Genomic DNA, 21076 nt, shown 5'->3' on the forward strand with positions numbered 1-21076 from the left:
CCATGGACTGCAGCCTTCCAGGCTCCTCCATCCATGGGATTTTCCAGGCAAGAGTACTGGAGTAGGGTGCCATTGCCTTCTCCGTCACTACTCTAATGGAGCTCAAATATTTTGTTTCTCTGCAATCTTTCAGAGCACTATTCTTACCTGATCAGCTGAAAGTTTGATGGCAAATAATTGTAACACTTAAGAGTCTTGAACATGTTCATTAGAATCCTATAAATACTTATTAAAAAAAATAAATCACAGGAACTTCCCTGGTGGTCCAGTGGCTAAGACTTGGTGTTCCCAATGCAAGGATCTGGGTTCAGTCCCTGGTTGGGGAACTGGATCTCCCATGCCACAACTAGGACCCAGTGAAGCCAAATAAATAAATATTTTAAAAAAAATTTTTTAAACATCACAGAAACATGCAGTTTCAAAGTAAGAAGCTAAATAATATGAATGAAACATATCTCAGTTGTGGCATCAAGAGATGATGGAAGGGTTTGTCCTCCTTTAATAATCTCTATCAATCTCTTCAGGTAAATTAACTGTGATCTTTAAAAGGATAATGAAAAGGACAATGACATTCCTCAGACTAAATAAAGCATAAATAAAAGCATCTTTGTAGATGCTATTCTTGTTGATCTGTGACACATAATTAAGTATTATGAGTGCTATGCAATACCCCTTTTGAGACAATTTCCCTTTGTCTGTTCCCCAACCAAATTGTTGCCCTTAAGAATCTTCCCTCATTTATAATTTTAGTGTTACCAAGAGATATGCTGTTTAAAAATATTTTCACTAATAAACATAATATATAAATAAGTTTTACCTCTCTGGTAAACCTGGCATGACCTTAAGATAATATATAATCTCCTATGTGAAGCCTTTCCAATCACCTCTTAGATATAATTAATAGATCCTGTCTTTTGCTTCCATAAAAATGTCATAAAATGACAGGTACTAAATTGTATTTTAGTTAGCTGTATATGTGTCTATCTCCAGCTAAACCTTAAACTCCCTCAATGCAAGTATAGCATATTATTCAGATTTATTTATACTCTGTGTACTGTGGTAAGACCTTAGTAAATAATTTGTTAAATGAACTTACTTGTTTCCAATTTAGGTGCTCAATTTGGAATTTAAAAACACACTAATGGCCTTTCATATGCATAATAAGACAAGTTTTGATAACTGCCTTTCTGAAATGTTTGTCCTAAAAGCAATAATGATCAAGGAAGCATGTGAATAGAAAAAAGGAGATGAATATATCAAAGCATAATCCTCAAGGTTATATGAATGTAAAAAGTGAAGTTTATATTGAACAAAGCATTATAAACTACCCATAATCCTACTGGGTTTAGTTGTTTTATTATAGATAGTTAAATTCTGAAAGTTTAAGAAATATTGAATTAGAATTAAGAAATAAATCCAATAACAGATCTGCTAAAAGACTGTAATTCCTCCTAATGACAGGAACAGAATATACCATAGCAGCATTATCTGATCTCTTTGGAACAATAACAGTAGTACACATAATGATCCTAAGAATTGATTACTTATTATTTAATGTATTAAGCACTGTTCTAAGGGCTTCACATGTTAACTCACTTATTCCTCACAAAAATCTAATCATAATTTTACAGTTGAAAAATTAAAATCATAAAATTATGAAGTTTCTCATTCCTAAATGACCTCTGTCACTGCTTCAAATGTAGCATTTTGGGGCTTCCCCTATAGATTCTTCTCAAGTTTTCATTTCAACCTATTGCTGAAGTCACGTAGTAAAACAAAGAAAAGTTATGAGATTAGTTATCGCTTGCCCTAAAATGGCTGTATCCATACTTCTCACTTAAGAAAGTTTATATGCAGTAGTTATTAAAAATTATATACTGATACAGTCAATAATATTTATTTTTCAGCTTATACTGACACACTGAACTGATAATTTATTAAATTCAAATAATCTATTTTACATTTTTATTTTTTGCCAAAGCTAGTGTGGGTCACTGAATTTCACAGTATGGTTGAAAGTTAGAACAACAGCAATTAGACTGAACATAATATACTGTACAAATCAAAGAGTTTAGGTGTTCCTTCATTAAAATGTATACAAGGCTAAATTTCATATAAAGTCAGTAAAATTATTTAATGGTCTTCTTCTCAATATCTTAGGACCTAGAAATATGTAAAGACACCAAAAGTTTAAGAATTAAAGAGAATATAGGTCATTTATTTACAGTATAACTCTATACTCCTGGACATTCTGAACCTGAAACTCAGAATTTATGCATTCAGTTTACAGACTTTTGCTGAATGTCCCCTGATCTGATTCTCCAAGGATGTCCTCAATCCCCACAACTCTGAGCTCTAAGACCTGACTGATCAGGAGCAGAAAGCAGAATCTAAGAGATCCCAAAGTGGCAAATCTCATGTTAAAAAATTCTGCATGGATGCACACAAATCCTCAAAAAAGCTTAATATCACAATGAGAGATAAGACTAATAGTAAGTAAGTACTTTAAATGAGCAATGAGAAACAATCAGAATACAGGCTCTTTCACACTGCTCTATCAATTTTCCAATTTTATTAAAACTGTCTTTGGTAGCAGAGCAACATAACCTTTGACACAGTTTAGTAAAGTCTTTTTCATCTAAGTCTAGGTTCACTACCAGGTATAAATAAATAATCTCACTTAAAAAAACAATCTCACTTAAAAACTTAAAACTTTAATCTCTGTTTCATAATATTGAAACAGATTAAATTACAGGCATATCTCGGAGATATTGCAGGTTCAGTTCCCGACCACCAAAATAAAGCATATCAAATGATTTTTTTTTTGTTTCCCACTGCATAGAGAAATTATGTTTAAAAGACTCAAAAATGCTATCATCTGACAACTCAGGGTTGCCACAAACCTTCAATGTGTAAAAACAAAATAAAAATCCAAACAAAAATGCATTATCTGTAAAATGCAATAAAGCAAAATGCAAAAAAAGAGAGGTATGCTTGCACCAGAATAGGAACGTACAGTAAAACACTAGTGCAGCTACATACACAATAAAAAATTCCGACTTCTAAACAACATCAAGAGTAAGTGAATACATCAAGAGTTTTAAGTTAAAAGCTTATCAGGTCAGCAGTAATTTATTCATTTCACAAATAATAACTATTTGTTTTAGGGCTCCAGAACTTTCAGAAGTGAAACTAAGCAACAGTGAATATCAACATTTAACTAGAACAGTAACTTTTCTTATGTTAAGTTCCCTTTACTTACCCTTCCCCTTCAACAGAATAAAGGATTGAAAATAAAACCATTCTGATTGTAAGTACAGCACCAAAAACTTGCCTTGTGTGGTTATAGAAACCATGATTTTACACAATACACTGAAGAGATTGAAAAAAATAAAGAAAAAAAGGCAGTCTGACCTTCAGTGTGACATCACAGAGTTCTCCATTTTCATAAAACTGAAGAAGAGAACCATGAAAATCTTTCCAAGCTTCATTTGCTTCAAAGAGAAAGGAGTCTTCTCCATCACCATCACCAAGTGAAGATCTGTTCTTTATTTGCTGTTGTCTTTTCCCCTTTGTGAAGCGATTCCTAGCCTGTTTTGCATTCACAGCTTCTGAAGCCATTTGCAACACTTTTCTTTTAATATAGCTCTCTTCTGAAACATCCCATTTATTCTTTTGTAAAGGATGCGGAGAAGGCAGAAGGTAGATACAGTCCACTAAACTTCACACATTTTTCAAAAACTACTCAAATGCCACTGTCCAGTTTGCTGAGATTGAAAGAAATAACAGAACACACATTAAAAAACAATGTCTCAAAAATTACTAGAAATTATAGTTTACCTATATATGTAATATGACCATATAAATCACTGCTGAAAAAACAGCAAGTGACTTTGTATTTTTACACTAAATGTTATGTTAACCACCTCAGCACATTATTTTATATCAGTGAAGGGACTCTTTTAAAATCTAATTGGAAAATTATGGGATGATGGTAGAGCAGAAGCACAAGCAATCTGTCTCCCACATGGACAACAACTGCACCAGCAGAATCCGCCTGATGTAACTACTGTGGAACTCTGTGAAGTCTGCTGAAGGCTTACAACTTCCAGAAGAGGACTAAGTCAATAAGTTACGATTAATTTTGGTCAACTTCAGCTCTTTGTACAGTAGCAGCTGCCCACCCTCAGCCAAGTGGTAAGCAGCTGTCCCAGAACAGCTTGCAGAGTTTCCAGGAGCCACAGCAGGCAAAAAGGACTCTGTCCTCGGAAATGAGGGACCTCCCCTCTGATCGCTGCCTGCTACTTCTGATCACAGAGCTGCAGACAAGGGGTTGGCCTCCATTGCTATTCCACCTTCTCCCGTTGTTTCAAGTCCCTCCCTCTCATCTGAAGTGAATTCTAGATTTTCAAGGCTGGTGCCCTTCACCCCTTCATTTTCTTTATCCCCCTTTACAAGTAAAATACTAAAGACTAAGGCACTAAAAAACAACTGCATATGCACAGAAAATTATAAAGTGACCATGCATGCCCAGGAAAAGGCTCAGAAAAAAACTTGAGACATTAGGTTTATACCTCAGGGTGATCTTCAGTATAGAGACAGCCTACAACAACAAAAGGCCAAGTAATAACAAAAAACAACAAATCTTAAGGAATAGGGAAGATCTGGTTTCTAGGGTTATCATATTATTAGATTCAAATGTCTAGTATTCAATAACCAAAAAAATCACAAGGCATACAAAGAAATAGGAAAGTATGGGCTATTCAAGGGGAAAAATAAATCATCAGAAACTGTCTCTGTTTGGGATAAATTCCATTAGCTCTCTTTCAAAGATTTTAAAACAATTGTCTTAAAGATACACAAAGAACTAAAGGAAGATGTGTACAGTCATTCATGTTAACAAAATGGAACTATCAGTAGAGCAACAGAAAACCTAAGAAGCAATCATAAAGAGATTCTGGAACTGAAAAGTATAGTAACTGAAATTGAGAATTCATTAGAGAGGTTTGAAGGCAGACCTGGACAGGTAGAAAAAAGAATCAGCAAACTTGAAATTCAAACAAAGAAAATTATCAGGCCTGAGGAACAGAAAGATTGAAGATACATAAACAGCACTTAAGGGGACCTGTGGGACATCAAACAGATCAACATTCATATCATGGGAGTCCTGGATGAGTAAGAGACAAAGAAAAGCGCATAGAAATAATGGCTGAAAACTTCCCAAATTTTATGAAAGACATAAACATCTAATCAGCTTCAAAGAAGATGAACTCAAAGAGACATATTACAGTCAAACTTCCAAAAAAATGAAGAATTTTGAAAAGAAGAGAAGTAAATCATCACACACAAGTGATCCTCAGTAAATTTATCAGTGGATTTCACATCAGAAACTCTGGAGGCCAAAAGATAATGGGCAGATATGTTCAAAGTACTAAAAGACAAAATCTGTCAACCAAGAATCTATATTTAGCAAAACTGTCCTTCAAAAGTGAGAGAGAAGTTAAGATATTCCCAGATAAGCAAAAGCTGATGGAGTTCAAGATCACTAGACCTGGCCTGCAATTCAAGGAAGTCCTACAGATGAAAGAAATGAAGGAATACTAGACAGTAGCTAAAAGCCACATGACTATGAAAGTAATATACATGGACAATTGACAAAAGCTAGTATCACTGTAACAGCAGTTTGTAACTGTGCTTTTTTGTATCTGAGAGATGAATTTTTAACAAGTTATTAATGTAAAAAGCTACCATTACTGTAATTTTGGTTTGTAACACCAAATGTCAATGGATTAAATGCTCCAATTTTGGCAAAATAAATAAAAACACAGGATCCAATTACATGCTGTCTACACAAGCCTCGTTTGCAATCCAAAGGCACAAAACAGTTGAAATGGAAAAGACTGAAAAAAGATTTCATGCAAATAGTAACCAAAAGACAGTAAAAATGGCTACACTAGTATTAGACAAAAATAAGACAAATGTTACAAGAAACAAAAAAGGAAATTATATATTAATAAAAGGTTCAATACAGCAAGAAGATATAACACCTATCAGACCAGATCAGATCAATCGCTCAGTCGTGTCCGACTCTTTGCGACCCCATGAATCGCAGCACGCCAGGCCTCCCTGTCCATCACAAACTCCCGGAGTTCACTCAGACTCACGTCCATCGAGTCAGAGATGCCATCCAGCCATCTCATCCTCTGTTGTCCCCTTCTCCTCTTGCCCCCAATCCTTCCCAGAATCAGGGTTTTTTCCAATGAGTCAACTCTTCGCATGAGGTGGCCAAAGTACTGCAGTTTCAGCTTTAGCATCATTCCTTCCAAAGAACACCCAGGGCTGATCTCCTTCAGAATGGACTGGTTGGATCTCCTTGCAGTCCAAGGGACTCTCAAGAGTCTTCTCCAACACCACAGTTCAAAAGCATCAATTCTTCGGCGCTCAGCCTTCTTCACAGTCCAACTCTCACATCCATACGTGACCAAAGGAAAAACCATAGCCTTGACTAGACGAACTTTTGTTGGCAAAGTAATGTCTCTGCTTTTGAATATGCTATCTAGGTTGGTCATAACTTTTCTTCCAAGGAGTAAGCATCTTTTAATTTCATGGCTGCAGTCACCATCTGCAGTGATTTTGGAGCCCAGAAAAATAAAGTCTGACACTGTTTCCACTGTTTCCCCATCTATTTCCCATGAAGTGATGGGACCGGATGCCATGATCTTCATTTTCTGAATGTTGAGCTTTAAGCCAACTTTTTCACTCTCCACTTTCATTAAGAGGCTTTTTAGTTCCTCTTCACTTTTTGCCATAAGTGTGGTGTCATCTGCATATCTGAGGTCATTGATATTTCTCCTGGCAATCTTGATTCCGGCTTGTGTTTCTTCCAGTCCAGCGTTTCTCATGATGTACTCTGCATATAAGTTAAATAAACAGGGTGACAATATACAGCCTTGACGTACTCCTTTTCCTATTTGGAACCAGTCTGTTGTTCCAGTGTCCATTCTAACTGTTGCTTCCTGACCTGCATACAAATTTCTCAAGAGGCACGTATTAATGACAAGTCATGAAGATATATGGAACTAAAGCTAAGAAATGGAGAAATAGTCCTACAGTTAACAGTTGAAGATTTCAATAGACTTAACATAATAAACCAATGAGATCTAACAGACATATTCAGAACTCAACATATACTCTACTCAACGACAGCAGAATACACATTTTTCTTGAGTGCAAGCACATGGGACATTTTCCAGAAGAGACCACATGTTAGGCCATAAATTGAGACTCAACAGATTTTAAAAGATAGGTATCACACCAAGTATCTTCTCTAATCACTTCACAATGAATTTAGAAATCAGTAACAGAAAAATGAAAAATTTATGAAATTGTGGAAATTAACATAATTGTAAACTGATGGATCAAAGACGAAATCACAGGGAAATTAGAAAATACTTAGAGACAAATGAAAACGAAAACAACATGCTAAACTCATGAGATGCAGCAAAAGTAGCACTCAAGGGGAAATTTACAGTTTTAAAACACTTGGGGGAAAAAAAAGACATCTCAAATCAACAACCTAATTTTAAAACTTCAGGAACTAGAAAAAGAGTAATAAACTAAACCCAAACCTAGCAGAAGGAAGGAAATAATGAAGATTAGAGCAAAGAGAAATGAAATAGAGAACAGAAAAACAACAGAGGAAAACTAATCAAACTAAAAGCTGGCTCTCCGAAAAGATAAACAAAATTGACAAAACTTCAGCTAGATAGACTAAGAAAAAAGACAAGGCTCAAATCACTATATCCAGAAATTAAAATGGGGACATTACTACTGATTCTAAAGAATCAAAAAACACTGTAAGAGAAAATTATGAACTGTACAACTTGGATAACCTAGATGAAAAGGACAAGTCCCTAGAAACACAAAACCTATCAACACTAAATTCCAAAGAAATAGAAAATCTGTTTTCTATCTATAACTATGGCCTATAACTAGTAAGGAGGCTGATCAGTAATCAAAATCTCCCAACAAATAAAAGCCCTGGACTTTATGATTTCACCAGTACATTTTACCAAACATTTAAAGAAGAACTAATACCTTCCTTTTCAAACTTTTCCAAAAAATTGACGAGGAAGAAACACTTCCCCATTTGTTCCACGAGGCTAGCATTACCCTGAAACCAAAGCCCACAAGTGTTGGCAAAGATCAACAGAAAACTGAAACCCTTGTGTACGGTTGGTGGAAGTGTAAAATGGTACCGCCACTGTGGAAAACAGTGTGGTAGTTCCTCAAAAAATCTAAAATAGAACTACTGGATCATGCAGCAATTCCACTTCTGGACATACATCCAAAGGAACACAAAATCCTAGGCATAGGTCCCTGTGCTATACAGTATGTCTTGCTGGGTATCTATTTTATATATATATATATGTTATCCCAGCCTGCTAATTTATCCCTCCCTAGTCCTTTCCCTTTTGTGAGTCTGAAAGCAAGGTCTTAAAGAGATATTTACAACCCATGTTCAGAGCAGCACTATTCACTATAGCAGTCCAAGTGTCCACAAACAAATAAATGGATAAGCAAAATGTGGTATAAATATATTATTCTGCTACAATGTGGATGAACGTTTAAGAACATTAAAGATAAGTGAGATAAGTCAAATAAAAGACTGTATGATTCAGTTTATATGAGATACAAATAGTGAAATCATAAAGACAGAAAGTATAATGACTATTGCCAAGGGCTGTGGGGAGAGGAGAATGGGGACTTATTTAGTGGGTACAGAGTTTCAGTTTTATAAGATGAAAAGAGTTACAGGGATGGATGGTAGTGGAGATGGCCTAACAATGTGAATGTATTTAATACCACTGAAACATACACTTAAAAACAGTATTATGCTATGTGTATTTTACCACAATAAAAAAAATCTAGGGGTTTCCCTGGTGGCTCAGTGGTAAAGTATCCACCGGCCAATGATGCAGACGTGGGTTGGATCCCTGACCCACGAAGATCCCACATGCCACGGAGCAACTAGGTCTGTGCACCACGACCACTGAGCCTGTGGTCTCAAGCCTGGGAGCGGCAACTACTGAGACCACACGCCTGAAGCCTGTTCTCCCCACAAGGGAAGCCTCCTCAATGAGAAGCCCACACATCACAACTAGAGAGTGGCCCCTGCTCACCACATTGGAGAAAAGCCAGCACAGCAACAAAAACCCAGCACAGCCATAAATAAATAAATTTTAAAAATGATTTAAAATATCTAATTTGAGAACAATTCAAGAGCACATTACTTTTAAGACATGGAATGCACTACCTCCAAAAACAGAAGCTATAAACTGGAAAATTTAAAGACTTTATCCAGTGACGCAAAGCAAAAATAGAGGGTATTTTGACTGAAACAGGCTTATGCTACATTTTGAAGTCAGCTCACGGTTCCACCATTTACCAAATGAATAACCTTGGGCAAATGACAACCCGCTAAAACTTTAGTTATCTCATCTGTGAAACAGAGAAGCCACTTATCTTAAAGAAATATTCTGAGGATTAGAGATACAGTGCTGCTAAACACAGACACTTGCATTATAAAATCTCATTTATTTTCATATCAAATTTACTATATTTATATAAAGTCAAATTTACTTATTATCAAAGCATATTTGATGAGTATTCACACCATGAACAGTTCTATGCTACATTCTACTTTAGTGATAGTAGCAAAGAGATTTTAAGTTAAAATGTGTGATTATGTACTTACTGGCTATGTGTGAGGTTTTTTTTTGAGGGCCCTGCTAACCTTATTCATCTGTAAACAGGTATATCTATCTACTTCATAAGACTATTCTAAAAATTAAATCAAATGCAATAATGGATTTACAAGCACTTATGAAATTATAAACCATGTTGCAAATACTGGTATTATTAGCATGGAAGCTTCACTTATGTTGTTTCTGAAAACAATAAATACCTTAACTAGTCTTTTCCTATATTAGCCTCTTTATTATTAATTGCATCAACAACTGTTTCTAGCTTTTGACAGGGACCAAAATGTTCAATGTAAGATTACAGATTATAGTTATTAATATCTTCTTAAAGTTACTGTGGTGGACACAGAACAGTGACCCCCCCCCCCATGAGTCATGCTTTCATATAATCCTGAGGATAGGACCCACCTGTGACTTACTTCTAACCAACAGAACATGGAAAGGTGATGAAGTGTCACTCGCTTGATTATGTTGCATTATATAAGATTGAACAGACTGAAGTAAGAGGGTCACCTGCAAGCCTTTAAGGAGCCAAGTGCCATGGATAGAGAGCCCTGCAGCAAGAAACTACAGGCAATCCCCAGGATCGGAGGGAGTTCTCCACCTGTCAGTAAAACATTAGGGTCCTCAGTCACACTGCTGCAAAGAAATTATCCCAACTTTCTAAATGAATTTGGAAGTAGACTGTTTCACAGTTAAGCTTCCACATGATAACACAGGTCAGCACCCTCACTGCAGCCTTGTGAAATCCTAAGCAGAGGACCCAGATGAGTTGTATCCAGATTCCTCACTCCCAGAAACCATAAGATAATAGTTAACGTAATTTTTACTGCAGTATAGTTGCTTTACAATGTTGTGTTAGTTTCTATTATAAAGCAAAATGAAACAGCTATAAATATACATATAGATCCCCTCTTTTTGGATTTCTTTCCCATTTAGGTCACCATAGAGTACTGAGTAGTTCTCTGTGCTATACGGCAGGTTCCCCTTAGTTATGTGTTTCATACACAGTAGTGTATATATGTCGATCCCAATCTCCCAATTCATCCCACCCTCTTCCACCTTCCCCCCTTGGTATCTAAAGTAGTCATATGCTCATGAAAAAAATAAACTGTGTTTGTCAGAGGCGGAGGGGTGGGGAAAAAGAAGAGTTATTGTTCAATAGATATACGTATTTCTGTTTTGCAAGATGGAAAGTTCCAGAAATGTGTTGCACAACAATGTGTACATAGTGTTTTAAGACTAATGTCAGTCAGTCAGTTCAGTTGCTCAGTCGTGTCCGACTCTTTGTGACCCCATAAATGCCAGGCCTCCCTGTCCATTACCACCAACTCCCGGAGTTCACCCAAACTCATGTCCATTGAGTCGGTGATGCCATCCAGCCATCTCATCCTCTGTCGTCCCCTTTTCCTCCTGCCCTCAGTCTTTCCCAGCATCAGGGTCTTTTCAAATGAGTCAGCTCTTCACATCAGGTGGCCAAAGTATTGGAGTTTCAGCTTCAACATCAGTCCGTCCAATGAACACCCAAGACTGAGCTCCTTTAGGATGGACTGGTTGGATCTCCATCTACAGTACAAGGGGCTCTCAAGAGTCTTCTCCAACACCACAGTTCAAAAGCATCAATTCTTCGGCGCTCAGCCTTCTTCACAGTCCAACTCTCACATCCATACATGACCACTGGAAAAACCATAGCCTTGACTAGATGGACCTTTGTTGGCAAAGTAATGTCTCTGTTTTTAATATGCTGTCTAGGTTGGTCATAACTTTTCTTCCAAGGAGTAAGCATCTTTTAATTTCATGGCTGCAATCACCATCTGCAGTGATTTTGGAGCCCAGAAAAATAAAGTCAGCCACTGTTTTCCCATCTATTTGCCATGAAGTGATGGGACCGGATGCCATGATCTTCGTTTTCTGAATGTTGAGCTTTAAGCCAACTTTTTCATTCTCCTCTTTCACTTTCAACAAGAGGCTCTTTAGTTCCTCTTCACTTTCTGCCATAAGGGTGGTGTCATCTCCATATCTGAGGTTATTGATATTTCTCCCGGCAATCTTGATTCCGGCTTGTACTTCTTCCAGTCCAGCGTTTCTCATGATGTACTCTGCACAGAAGTTAAATAAGCAGGGTGACAATATATAGCCTTGACGTACTCCTTTTCCTATTTGGAACCAGTCTGCTGTTCCATGTCCAGTTCTAACTGTTGCTTCGTGACCTGCTTATAGGTTTCTCAAGAGGCAGGTCAGGTGGTCTGGTATTCCCATCTCTTGAAGAATTTTCCACATTTGATTGTGATCCACACAGACTAATGTACTGTACACTTAAAAATGGTTTAGATGGGCAGTTTTATGTTGTGTCACTACATACTGACAAAAGGGTCAATTCCCTAAGGATATAATAATTTTAAGTGGTAGAGTCAGGACTCAAACCTAGCCAGCAGGACACTTTCCAAATGTCTGTGCTGTTAATCCCTGCATTATGATTCAGAGCATACCGCAAGTGAAAGAGAATCACAGAACAAAAAAATACATGAAAAGTCAAATTCTCTACCCTCTCCCCTCTAAAATCAGCTATTTTTTCTAATTCCTCTGCTTTTGCAAGTGGCAATGCCATTTTTTCAGCTGCCCTCATTCAAAAACCTGAGCCATATCTGACTGCTTTTCTGATTTACATAACCTATTAATTTCAATTCCCCTGATTTCTACTTGGGAAAAATCTCTCCCCCATTTGTCTTTCTTCCTACTCTCCCTAAACTCTCTCTTTCACTGCACTCTAATTCAGACTCCTGCATCTTTCATTAACCAGTCACTATGCCTCTCCATCCCAACCCGAAACATCTACGTAGGACCACCAGACTTATGTGGCTGTGTCACTTCCAAGCTGCTTAATGTTATGCATTTCAGCAGCTTATCCAGGCGTTCAAGGCTCTTCTTGCTCTGACTCCAGCCTACCTTCCAATCTTTTCCTCCACTAATTTTTGACATAAAATAGGAAAAAGAAGGGGAAACACTACTTACTAAACCACTGAGTGTCACGTATTTTCCCAGAAATCTTACAGATACAGCTGTCCTTCAGTATCCACAGAGGAGTAGTTCAAGAACCTCCCTCAGATACTAAAACCAGATGATGCTCAAGTGTCTTATACAAAATGGTAGAATACAGTTGGCCCTCCGTTTACACAGAATCCACAGACACAGAGGGCTGACTATACTCTCATTTAAGCATCACGAAGTGGCACTAGTGGTAAAGAACCAACCTACCAATGCAGGAGACACTGAGCTTGATCCCTGGGTCAGGAGGATCTCCTGGAGGAGGGCATGGTAACCCACTCCAGTATTCTTGGCTGGAGAATTCCATGGACAAAGGAGCCTGGCGGGTGGCAGTCCATAGCGTCGCAGAGTTGGACACAAACTGAAGCGACTTAGCATGCACATCCACGACACTACAGATGGCCTAAACATCCCTGACTTGCCCTGTCACACAGGTAGAAAATTGTGGAAGCTAGGGTTTCAGTTCAGTTCTGATTCAGTTCATTCTTCTACTATTTCACAGATGTCATTATTCCACTTTCCTCAAGTATACGCACAAGCCCTCAAAGCTTCTCCGCGTGCAGAAGGATGTGAAGGCCTAGTTTATTAAGTAATGTTTCTTCCACGACGTCTCTAATTCTCCCAATAAGACGTGATCTCCCTTCTATGAACATAGACTGTACTTCTCTAGTTTGTTCACTGTCTTCCTCTTGTGTTTTAGACTTATCTACCTAACAGTGTGAACTGAGATTATGTCTCAAAGACACCCATTTATCTTACCCACATGAGCTTGCATCATATGTGACTGAATTAACCTGATTCTTGTGGGCTGGGTGTTTTTTCCCCCAAATTTAAAAAAACCGAGTCAGTTCTCCATTACTGGTTAGCCTCATGAGTCTTCTTTCATCTAGAACTTTTGTCATACTGTATTTCATGTCCTAAGTGGGTACTGTGACTGTAGGTATCATTAATATCTCATTTAAACTTCACTAGGTTTAAATATACTCAATTTAAAACTATCACACATTTTCCCCCTTATATCAAACTACTCTAGCTCTGTCTAGTAGAAAGTTTTATTATGGTCATAAAATAATTTCCTTTGTCAGAGGACTGCTCTATCAAAAGGGTATTAGCAAATACTCATTTTCATAAAATTGCTTTTATATTTGATGTTAGATTTGGGCAAGAGACAAGAGCTCAAAAACTTTCATACCAAATTATTTTAAAATGGTCTTTTTAGGGACTTCCTTGGAGGTCCAATGGTTAAGACTCCATGCTCCCAATGCAGGGGGTGAAGGTTCGATCCCTGGTTGAAGAACCAAGATCCCACAAGACCTCTGGTGTAGCCAAAAAAAAAAAAAAAACTTAATGGTGTATTTAAATAATTCAGTGTCTTGAATTTTTTAAAAATTTTGTTATATATAATAGAACAGGAAGCCAGGAACAGGAAAAGAATATTTACTGTAAAACACTTCACTCTATAAGTCTCATCAGTCAGCTAAGTTCTTTAAAGAACACAAATTTGTAATGAGTTAAAGTGTAACTCCACCTAAACTCTAACCCAGAATTATTTTTAATGTACCTAAGATTCTCTTAGAAAGAAAAAAAAAAGATACTCCTTCCCCAAATATTTGTTGTTCAGTCGCTAAGTTGTGTCCGACTCTGTGACCCCATGGACTGTAGCACCCAAGGCTTCAGTGTCCTTCACTATCTCCCAGAGTTTACTCAAATTCATGTCCACTGAGTTGGTGATGTAAGAGTTTATAAACACAACAGAAAAAAAGAGGGATGGTCCACAGAGTCTTTTTCTATCACACTCTGGTACATTATGGGGCTTCCCAGGTAGCACTAGTGGTAAAGAACCCGCCTGCCAATGCAGAAGACGTAAGAGACTTGGGTTCAATCTCCTGGGCTGGGAAGATCCCCTGGAGGAGGCCATGGCAACCCACTCCAGTATTCTTGTCTGGAGAATCCCATGGACAGAGGAGACTGGCAGGCTATGGTTCATAGGGTGGCAAAGAGTCAGATATGACTGAAGTGACTTAGCACTGGTACCTTATGGCACTAAAACAGGTAGGAAGTTAAGATCATTTTTTTGTTCCTCTAAGTGCCAATAAAGTCATATCAACCAACAGCTGAAGACTAAAGTACTTCAAAAAGAAGAACATAGGTTTTACTGATTCACTGCAGAAAATACCTAACAAAAATGTATTTTTTTTTACATGTAAACACAACAACTTGCAATAATCAGAGAAAAGAGGACTTACAGCAAAAGCATAAAGGTACAACTGTGATAAGTCAGTCCACTTTATACTGTTTTTCAAACTTCTTTGCATTTATACTAGTAGAAAGAATTCTAAATGGCACTTTGAGGACTTCTCTGGTAGTCCAGTGGTTAAGAATCTGCCTTCCAATGCAGGGTACACAGGTTTGACCCCTGGTCTGGGAACTAAGATCCCACATGCCACAGGGCTACTAAGCCCTCGTAACAGCGACTGAGCCTGTGCACTCTAGAGCCTGTGCTCCATGACAAGAGAAGCACTTCGACTGAAAGCACCTCTAAAGACAACTCAGAGCTATACAGTTACTGATGCAGTACCTACTACAGGCAGCAACAGTGCTAGGAGACTCAAGCTTCCTTAAAAGAAGTTTGGTTTGTACTCTTTACAATTCAGTTAGATGAAGACTTTAAATGATAGAAAGTATTTTATTTTACAGTGGTTTCTGATTAATTTCAGAGTCACATCTTAAAGTTGACAGAGAATGTGTATTTATCAAAATTAACTTGTGTATATTTGTGAAATAAGATGGTAAACCCCACCTTATGTTGTGCAGAGAAAAACCTGACTGCATATAATTCTCTACACACTTCATGCTATCTTTCTGTCTTTGTTCAGGCTATCTTCTCATTTTGAAATGCCCTTAAAGCAACATCCATCCTTCCCAGCTGACTCTTAACTCATTTTTATAAGACGCAACTCAGGTTTATTTGCTCAAAAAGGCCCTAAAAAAATCTCCCTTATTCTTAGCCTGGATTGGGTGTACTTCCTCTGTGCTCCTGTAACAAATAAATATCTTTTTCATTGTACTTATAAAGCAGATTATACCATCAGATCAGATCAGATCAGTCGCTCAGTCGTGTCCAACTCTTTGCGACCCCATGAATCGCAGCACGCCAGGCCTCCCTGTCCATCACAAACTCCCGGAGTTCACTCAGACTCACGTCCATTGAGTCAGAGATGCCATCCAGCCATCTCATCCTCTGTCGTCCCCTTCTCCTCCTGCCCCCAATCCCTCCCAGCATCAGAGTCTTTTCCAATGAGTTAACTCTTCGCATGAGGTGGCCAAAGTACTGGAGTTTCAGCTTTAGCATCATTCCTTCCAAAGAAATCCCAGGGCTGATCTCCTTCAGAATGGACTGGTTGGATCTCCTTGCAATCCAAGGGACTCTGAAGAGTCTTCTCCAACACCACAGTTCAAAAGCATCAATTCTTCGGTGCTCAACCTTCTTCACAGTCCAACTCTCACATCCATACATGACCACAGGAAAAACCAGAGCCTTGACTAGACGAACCTTTGTTGGCAAAGTAATGTCTCTGCTTTTGAATATGCTATCTAGGTTGGTCGTAACTTTCCTTCCAAGGAGTAAGCGTCTTTTAATTTCATGGCTACAGTCACCATCTGCAGTGATTTTGGAGCCCAGAAAAATAAAGTCTGACACTGTTTCCACTGTTTCCCCATCTATTTCCCATGAAATGATGGGACTGGATGCCATGATCTTCGTTTTCTGAATGTTGAGCTTGAAGCCAACTTTTTCACTCTCCACTTTCACTTTCATCAAGAGGCTTTTGAGTTCCTCTTCACTTTCTGCCATAAGGGTGGTGTCATCTGCATATCTGAGGTTACTGATATTTCTCCTGGCAACCTTGATTCCAGCTTGTGTTTCTTCCAGTCCAGCGTTTCTCATGATGTACTCTGCATGTAAGTTAAATAAACAGGGTGACAATATACAGCCTTGACGAACTCCTTTTCCTATTTGGAACCAGTCTGTTATTATACCATACTCAACCTTTATTCAAATTTATAATACTTGTAATAATTGCCTGATTACTATCAGTATTTCCAGTAACACTGAGTCCGCAAAACATAGGCAATTTCTACTCACTTCTACTAGGCCCATGTTGAGCACCGCATACAGTTAGCAGAGGTACTAAAAATACTTTCCAAACAAACAGAATAGTTATGAACCCTGGAGACTCTTTTTCTATTATCTAAATCAACATATAATTAAATTACTTTAACCCTGAATTCTGGATGTATTATTTTAACCATAATCACAAAGGATGTCACTTAGCAAAGACATTTTTCAATTATTTCATTACAAAGATTAATATGTTAAATTCATTTTTTAACTTTTATGTCAGAAAAAATTAAGCTACACTCATTATTTCCTCTTTTTTTTTTTTTTAAACAAAAGCAAATAGCAGAGATTTAAAAAATTTTAATTTCATTTATTTATGGGTGCCCTGGGTCTTTGTTGCTGTGCATGGGCTTTCTCTAGCTGCAAGAAGCGGGAGCTACTCTCTAGTTGCTGTGCACCAAGATTTTAAATTTTGAATCAGATGATCCAGAAGAAAATATATTGTGCCAATAATTAAAGGAGAATCTGCTTCTTTGACAAACTGAATTGACAAGCTTCAGTAGTTCCTACTCATTAAAGATACAAATAACTTCCAAAAATTTACTACTATGACTTACAAAAAAACGTTTTTCTTAGCATATATTAGAGACAATTGTTATTTGTTATGTCTGCTTGTTAAACACTACTGTCATTTTCAGGATCCCTAAACAACATTTTCACTATACTGAATATTTTGTAAGATGTTTCTATTTTAGGGTCTGTTTTATTAAAAAGGCATTCTACTCCAGTTCCACTACCCATAATCATTGCCTGATTTAGACCACTGCATTTATTACAATCATAATAGTTTAAAAGTCTAGTATAAAATAACTTGCTTTAAAAAGGACTTGAATTTTATCTAATTCGTGAACTACATTTGTGAACTCTTAAAGAGTCTCTATTATTATTTTTACTTAAGAATGTCAGAAAAGTCACAGGGTTGTACTCAAATAACAAATGATAATTATCTGAATAAAAACGAAGTCTACTAAAAAATTAATTCACCAATAATTTGTTTCCAAGTGTCCAAAATTGGGATACTTCCCATTCAATATATGAAACAAAACACAAAGCTAAGTAAGAATTATTATATACTCCAGTGAGAGCCCTGCTGGTCAAGCACACTCTCTCTGAGTAGAGCACACCGCTAATCTCAGCTTGGAAGGGAGTGTGGTGCTTAGTGGCTGGTGAGCTTTCAGAGGCTTGCAAAATCTTATTCACTACGTTGTTACTGATTCATTAAACAGACTTAAAACCAACGCTAAAGAGCTGTCATTTATTAAGTAAGCCAATTTCAAACTGGTTCTGATGACTAATTGTTACCATGGCTATATGAGAATCAGTCTTCTCTTAGGAGTTTGGGAACTCCTTTTGTCTTAACAAGATAAACACATAAGCCAACACACACACACACACATATATACTAAAGGATATGATATATACTGGTCATGTGGTTTTATAACATTTCACAAAAAAACCCAAACACTGTCAGTGTTAAGGATAAATACCATTCGCCTTATATTTAATCATTCAGTCAGTCATCAGATGTTATATTGCAGGTTCTGGAAATTCACAGGTGAACACGCAAAGCAACAAAAAAGGGCGTTAGAGCAGTGCTATTCAAAGTGGGTCTGGTCCGTATTTTTTTTTAAACACACTTCAACGAGGTAGGTACAAAAATCAAGTGCCTAGAAACTCTTAGAACAAAGTTGTATTTGACAATAATTGTATGTCTGTTGAATTTCATAAAAATTGAAGTTTGCATTTTGTGTATCTTTTTAAATTTCACTTTTCTAGTCATTCATTTCTGTTGTCTTTACCAAGGTACTGATTCACAAACTAGTTTTCACTATAGTGTCTGAAGAAAATTATTTAAAGGGGCTCAAGAAAAGCAGTCAGAATAGGTGAGGTTGAATTACATTTTGCTACCAAGATACATGCAAAAATAACATGCATTACACACCAAGAAGTACTTGCTCCAAAATTAGAAGGATGGTGCTGGTGGCCTAAAAGAAAACCCCTCAGCAGATGATACAGCACGCTAACGGAAGGTTGCATCATCCATGTTGTAGATGGACTAGGAGGTTGTAATGTATGGAAAAAACAAGACTTCTTAAAATGCTGCAAGAGCCAGACCCTAAATATGAAGAAATTCAGGAATACCTTATCCGGTCTATCTCTTATATTTTCCTTAAAAAAAAAAAAAAAGTACGCCTGCTAAGTCACTTCAGTCGTGTCTGACTCTTTGCGACCCTGTGGACTGTAGCCCCCCGGGGCTCCTCTGTCCAAAGGATTCTCCAGGCAAGAATACTGGAGTGGGTTGCCATGCCCTCCTCCAGAAGGAAAAAAAAATTTATGCACAAACATAATCTAATTTTTTAAGTTATCTAAAATAAGTCCCCCGCTCCCCCCAAAATGATGAATAAGACGTAATTCCTACTATTAAGGAGCTTGAGTCATCCCTTTGGGACACAAACAAGTGGTCACAATACTGCGGTTAAGGCAATAGTAGGGAGATACACTGGGTAACATGGGAGAATCTAAACTAGCCTTGGTGATCAAGAAGGCTCCCCATTAAAAATGCAATAGCTTATATGTACTCAAAGCTCCCATTCCACTTATCCAACTATAATCTAGTTTCATAACTAGGTCATAACTCTACTCCCTAACTTCTCCTCATACTGTTGGCCTTGCTTCTCTAGCCACAGCACTTCACTCACAGGCCCCATCATCTCACAGCCTCCCCACAGCCTCTTCTCTCACATCCTTGTTACTGCTGCAAGTTATCATCCCCAAATTCAAATCTGATCACATCACCTCAGTGCTTAAAAATGCCCACGGATAAAGTACTAGTAAGCAGAAAAAACTAGGTACAAATTATACGATCTTTTTAAAAATGTATATGTGATATGCTTCTAACTTGAACTGCTGTTTTCAAACCAATTAATGAATAAATTCTACAGCCTCTTTTTTTTGGTTACAGAGAAATTTATGGAGTAAAATAAGAAAATGTAAGTTTAAAACTAGCCACAGACCTTTAAGGCATGGGCCATACAAAGTATATTCCCAAAGCTCTTCAAATTCTAAGAAAAATGACCAAATATTTCCTCTTACTATAGCTAGCATGTCTGTTTTAACTAGGTTAAATATTCTTATATATAATAATATTTCAGAGTACTTTACAGTTCCTCATATAACGATCATATGATACACTTGTTGATTTTATAAGGCTTAAGAAGTAGCATGGTATGGGGAAAAAACAGTGAGGGAGGTATTAGGGGAACTGGATTTTAACTAGCTGCATTACTGGGAAGTTACCTAATCTCTCACGTCTCAGTTTCTTCATTTATAAAAGAACAGTGTTGGTCTAGGTCAGGGGTCAGCATCTTTTCCTATAAAGGGCCAGACAGTAAATATTTCAGGCTTTATGCACCATCCAGACTCTGTCACAACTACTCAACCATGCCAGTGCAGTAGGAAAGCAGATAAATACATAAAGTAATGAGAGTAGCTGTGTTCCAATAAAACTTTACAAAACCAGCAGCAAGCTAGGCTTGGCCTAAGAGACCGCAGATTTGGGTAATCACTGTTTACAGCCGTCCCCTAGTATCCTGGGGCATTAGTTCCAGGACACAGCCCTTCATACCAAAATCAAGGATGCCTAAGTCCCTTACATAAATGGCATGCATGGTTTTGCATATAACCTTGTACAACCTCCTCTCATTTACTTTAAATCCTCTCTGGGGTTGCAAACAGTCAAACACATCTTAGCAACTGAACAATAAACAACAATACCATGTAAATGCTATGTAAATAAGTCACCAGTGTGCAGGTAATTCAAGTTTTGCTTTTTGGAATTTTCTGGAATTTTTTTTTCCCTGAATGTTTTCATCCGAGTTTCCTCGAATTTACATATATGGAATCTGCGGATACAGAGAGCCTGTGTACTTCTAGTTCTAAACTATGCAAGTACTTTTTTTCTATTTAAAACTAACTTGTTGCCTTTCTTTTTAGAGAAAACTATAGTCGTATTTAACACAAGGCACAAAAACTAGCAGTTAACAGCAGACTTAAGAGCCAGTTTTCAGAGTCCCATTAGCTGTATAAC

At 37.4% G+C, this 21076-nt stretch overlaps 1 protein-coding gene across 11 annotated transcripts in view; it reads right to left on the reverse strand.

Moving 5' to 3' along the window:
* KLHL8 (kelch like family member 8) overlaps window positions 1-21076 on the reverse strand; it is a 69323-nt gene that overhangs the window by 40018 nt on the left and 8229 nt on the right. For 7 of the 11 annotated variants that reach the window (XR_009737107.1, XM_061420756.1, XM_061420747.1 and 4 more), the window contains exon 2: window positions 3415-3767. Coding sequence is in view for 10 of the 11 variants with exons in the window: in XM_061420756.1 (XP_061276740.1) it covers window positions 3415-3621 (207 nt within the window). In the remaining variant the exon portion in view is untranslated. The other 4 variants (XM_061420754.1, XM_061420749.1, XM_061420748.1 and 1 more) reach the window with 4 other exon arrangements.

Source organism: Bos javanicus, chromosome 6 (assembly GCF_032452875.1).
Source record: "Bos javanicus breed banteng chromosome 6, ARS-OSU_banteng_1.0, whole genome shotgun sequence".
In the NCBI taxonomy this organism is placed as follows: domain Eukaryota; kingdom Metazoa; phylum Chordata; class Mammalia; order Artiodactyla; family Bovidae; genus Bos; species Bos javanicus.